The sequence below is a fragment of the Rattus rattus genome, chromosome 5 (genome assembly GCF_011064425.1).
Source record: "Rattus rattus isolate New Zealand chromosome 5, Rrattus_CSIRO_v1, whole genome shotgun sequence".
NCBI classification, from domain to species: Eukaryota; Metazoa; Chordata; class Mammalia; order Rodentia; family Muridae; genus Rattus; species Rattus rattus.
Genome location: NC_046158.1, coordinates 70,404,335 through 70,409,316, shown reverse-complemented (window position 1 = coordinate 70,409,316; position 4,982 = coordinate 70,404,335). Strand labels below are relative to the sequence as shown.

General features: G+C 33.7%; 1 protein-coding gene across 1 annotated transcript; it reads left to right on the top strand.

Moving 5' to 3' along the window:
• Window positions 1-3,617: 3,617 nt before the first annotated feature.
• LOC116900417 (olfactory receptor 4P4-like) lies at window positions 3,618-4,544 on the top strand. Its single transcript, XM_032902161.1, has one exon. It carries the CDS (start codon window positions 3,618-3,620, stop codon window positions 4,542-4,544), a length of 927 nt encoding a protein of 308 aa, XP_032758052.1.
• Window positions 4,545-4,982: the final 438 nt, after the last annotated feature.

Here is a 4,982-nt window from a genome sequence, read left to right as displayed (position 1 = left end):
GAAACGGAGCCCTGCGTGACTGGACTTGAAACTTCATTGTCACAGAGAAGGAAGGAAGACAAGGACAAGGGCCTGAGATGCAGCTTTCATTTTTCACGTGAATCTGATGGGCCTCTTGTTTTCATTTTCAGTATTCACAGAGTAAGTGCTAAAGACACCATTTATTTTAACTACAATTCCACAAGTACACAGAGCATACTGCTTACTAGATTTCAATTTCACCCCTTGAAATACCTACTTTTTATTTTGTGTTAAAAATGTATTTTTAAAGTTGATTGTCACAAATAGATAAGAATTAGTCTACATCGAAAGGTAGACTTTGCTATTTTACCTTCTTTATGTCATCCTTTCTTTTATAATTAAAAATATTTGACACTAAGTAAAAATCATAGGATAATCTAATAGTATTTTATTGTTTTCCAGCAGAACTGTAATTCTCATAAACTATGTATTCTGGAAATAGAGCAGTTTCATAACTGACTGCCCTTGATAAACTTAATTCATGACATTTGTATCCCAACTTCTTATTTTTATAGTTTGGGAGAAAATTTTAAAGTATGTTGTTCAACAAAAATCTGTCACGGGAATACATCATTGAGGTTTTAATTGCAAATTTAACTATGAAAAAGGCTGGAATCAAATGTGAAGGATTCAGTTTTAAATACTTAAGATAGAAAAGTGATATAAAAATCAAATATTTGTAAATAGTACAATGCAAATCAAAGACCAGTAAGAAAATATACATTATATATCTAACAAATTTCTAAATAACCAAAATTATCCTGTTGTTAAAGAAGTAAAGTGTCAGTTTCTGTAAGTGTTTGGTCTGATTTTTTCCACATGATTCGCAGGTTTTTCTTTGGTTTTGTAGTCATTGCTTTTTTTTCCCCAGTTGTTGGATCAAAGTTTCCTTAGTAAATTTGTCACCTGATTTCCACCCCTCCATCCATGACATCAGGTTATACTAAGTCCTTCTGTTCTTATTAGTGCCAGCCTTTTACTAAAAAGTAGCTGTCAAAGTAGCTTATAACTTCTATAGAAATCCACATTTTGGGACACATTAAAATTGCTGAAGAAAAAGTCCTGAGGGATTCCCTTGCTTTGCCTCAGAACTGTTCACAATTTTTCTCCTTTAATAAAATAAGACATTTAAAGAAGATGAAGTTACAAACACACAGACACATACAAACACACGAACACACACACACGCACACACACACATTAATTTAGTTCTTACAACCTATTTTGACACATGCCTACATAGGACTTGCCTATTTAGATATTTTTGAAATGAATCCTCTGTGGTAGAAAATATTATTTTGCATGAGAAAAATCAAAGCTCAGCATTATTTATGATATGCAGTGATTATGAGAAAGCTCATTCCATGAATAGAAGCATCACAATCATAGTGCTGGCTCACTTTTCTTCTGGACAGATTTAGTGATTGAGTCTTAGAACTTAACTGACAGAGGTTATTCCTGAAGAGAATAATTTATGTAAGAAAAAAATCCAAGACTGTGAAAGTGTGTTTGAGTATCCCCTCTCCCATTTTTGCACTCTTTTTTGAAATCTCAACATCAATTTTACATGTATGGGATCATAGATTTTATTCTAATACTATTAAGAACTTAAAAATACAATGGAATTTAGTTTTCTTCAGACTGAGAGCAAATCCAGAATTTGGGATACTTCTCTAAATATGGGTGCTGATTGTGTTTCTTGTTTAATTTTGGGGAATATTTCTTTGGTCATCCATAGTGGGACAGTAGTACATCTGCTTATATTCATATAACGTGATAATTTGTGAACTAGAATGCATAGGCAATTCCTTCTGCAACTTTATTTACATCAGTAAAGGAGAAAAACATGTGTTAAATAATAAAAAAACATAGCCTTCATGTTTTTGCAAAATTTCAATAAAGAGCACAATTTGTTCTTTATTGACATAAATCCCCCATAATATATAATGTACTGTTCTGAAGCCATATTAAAATAATTGGGTTGAGTTTTTAATGAAAGAACCAAGGGAAAATCTCACAGGTAATGAAATCAAGACATAGTTTGATTATAATATCCTTTGATGATCACATCTGTTACATCTCAAATGTAATCATGGCATTCCACACCTTTTAAAATGTATTTGTACACACTCAGGTATTTGCACACACTCATACTTTTAGATATGGGTCATTTATTTAATATCTTCTGATTTATGCTTATCTTATATGATTTTTCTTACTGTCATTAAGATCCACTGAAGTGTTTGCTTTGCATTGTGAAAACATATGATACTCTATTTCTGCTTTGTTACAACTATGTATTTAGACCTTTTCCCATTTTCAAATGTCCACAAGGTTGAGGTGAATGTTCTCACATTTTAATTTGTCTTTAAAAATTAGTTTATATAGGCACAATGTCAACAACTGAGAATGATGTGACATTCTTGTTTAGTTTGCATTACCCTGATTTTAGATTTATAACTTTTCCTCATGTGACACTTGAAGAGACTTGAAAAAAATAAGAGACTGTATTAATTTGAGATCAATGATTAGAACATCAACCAATCCACAAGATTCTATCTACAATCTGTTTATGTGTTAACTGTAATTTTCCTCAAAATTTCCCCCATACAGGGGGCACTGACCTCTCACTGTTTTAATTCTTTGAATTATAGTATGATTTTCATTCATGAATAAGGTCGATTAATTGATTTACTTTTGTAAAGCTGTTTTGAATTGAGTATCTATGTGACACATTTTAGACCAGTTACTAGAGTTGCAGAAAATAAATATGAAAAAATGAATTTTTATATATTTTCTTTTCACTGGAATATTTCAATTTTTTTCATCATGCACAGGCAGAGAATCTGGTAAAGTGGAAAGATGTGGTTTAATTTAAACACACATGTTGTTGAAACAGGTCAATCCACTGGATGTATTACATGTCCCTGAAGGAGCTAACTTCCATAGTGATGCCAGAATATGAGCAATTGATGATAACAATGGGGCCCCTAGAAGTGACTGCAAAATGAACTGGGAAATAAGGTGATTTTGAAGAAGTCATAGACTCTTTGGATCTTGGACAAGAAACCAAAACGTTGGTAGTTGCGCTTTATCACATTTATTGTTCTTTTTAATTATGATAGGTTTCAATGACACCTCTGAGAATACTGTGAAGATGCTCAATGATGTTTAATCCACTGAAGTACAGTGCAAGCACACAGAATTTTAGTGTTTTAATCATTATGAATGGTTGAAAATTAGAATAACCATTTCATAAAAAAAAAAAAAGCTTCATGATGTCAACTTGTGAATTCGTATCTCAATTTGGAACTTAGATTCTGTGTTTAACTTTTAAAGTATCTATCTTATTTCTAATAAGTATAAAATAGAATTTCCCCAATGACTAAATGTAATTTATTTTTATTACAATCAATTTATTAGTTTCTCTCTGTGTACCCGTTCCCATCAATGAACTTACAATATTTTCAACTATTGCTTGCATCTTACTTGTACACTTATTGGTTAAAAAATGACTTTGAAGTAAGTAGGACTTGAAACACCAAGTTTCCAGACACAGTCTGTTCTCCATGTAACTAATTAGGCATGCAGAAGCAATGGGATTTGGAAACCTTACAGAATTTATCTTTCTGGGACTTTTCCATAATGAGAATGTCAAAGCAATGTGTGCTGTGTTGTTCTTGCTTTGCTATCTTGCAATTCTCTGTGGAAACTTGGTTGTTCTTATTACTATCAGGGGCAGTCACCTTAGTGAGCAACCAATGTATTATTTTCTCAGCTACCTGTCTTTCATGGATGTGTGCTTCACTTCCACAGTGGCCCCTAAATTGATTATAGACTTATTTTTACAATGTAACACGATCTCCTACAATGGTTGCATAGCCCAGTTGTTTTATGCCCACTTCTTTGGTGCCACTGAGGTATTTATCTTGGTTGCCATGGCCTATGATCGTTATGTAGCCATTTGCAAACCCCTTTACTACATGATCACCATGAACAGAGAGGTATGCTACATCCTTGTAATAGCCTCAGCTACTGGTGCTTTTATGCACTCACTTGTACATGTATTTATTATTATCAGACTTCCTTTTTGTGGCACCAATGAAATAGACCACTATTTCTGTGACATATTCCCCCTTCTGAAACTGGCCTGCACTGACACAAGACTCCTGGTTATTGTAATCATTACCACTACAGGAGTGCTGTCTATTTTGACCTTTGTTGCCTTGGTCATTTCTTACATCATCATTTTGTCCATCTTGAGGACCAGGTCATCGGAAGGCCGTCGCAAAGCTCTTTCTACCTGTGGCTCACATATCACCGTAGTGTTCATGTTCTTCTTGCCACTCATCTTTACCTATGTCCCAATGGGTGATTCTGTTGGGGATGACAAGGTGTTTGCTCTGTTTTACACCATGATTGCACCATTGTTCAACCCTCTCATCTACACACTGAGGAATACAGACATGAAGAATGCCATGAGGAAGGTTTGGTGCCAAGACAACCTGTTTGAAAGAAAGTGAAGCCTCTGCTTGTGAGCCTTTTTTCCCACTCTTACCCTATATAAAAAAATGAATGTGAACAACACAGCAAGATAACAAGGCAGTGCATAGTCAACAAAATTTGCAAGCCCCAAGAAGATAAGATGCAACTCCATGAGGACTGTGTATAGGGATGAATCAATTAATCAAATCTTTTCCATTTTAGATTATTGGAATATTTTTTGTCCATCATCACAGACAATATTGCTATGGAAAAAGTTATAACTGTATAACTTGACAATTTTACTCTATTTTAGGAAATGGGTATTTTGTCAGAAATAGTTGTCATAGACAGAGAAGTCCTAATCACATCATTTCTGGTGCCTTTACTATAGGTAGCAAAATGAATGTGTAAAAGAACAACACTGTATTTGACATATCCATTTGTGCTTTTCTGTACTCATCTTGGGTTTCAGAATC

Coding starts and splice junctions, on each gene's coding strand:
- LOC116900417 (XM_032902161.1), top strand. CDS start 3,618: ATGGGATTTGGAAACCTTACAGAATTTATCTTTCTGGGACTTTTCCAT.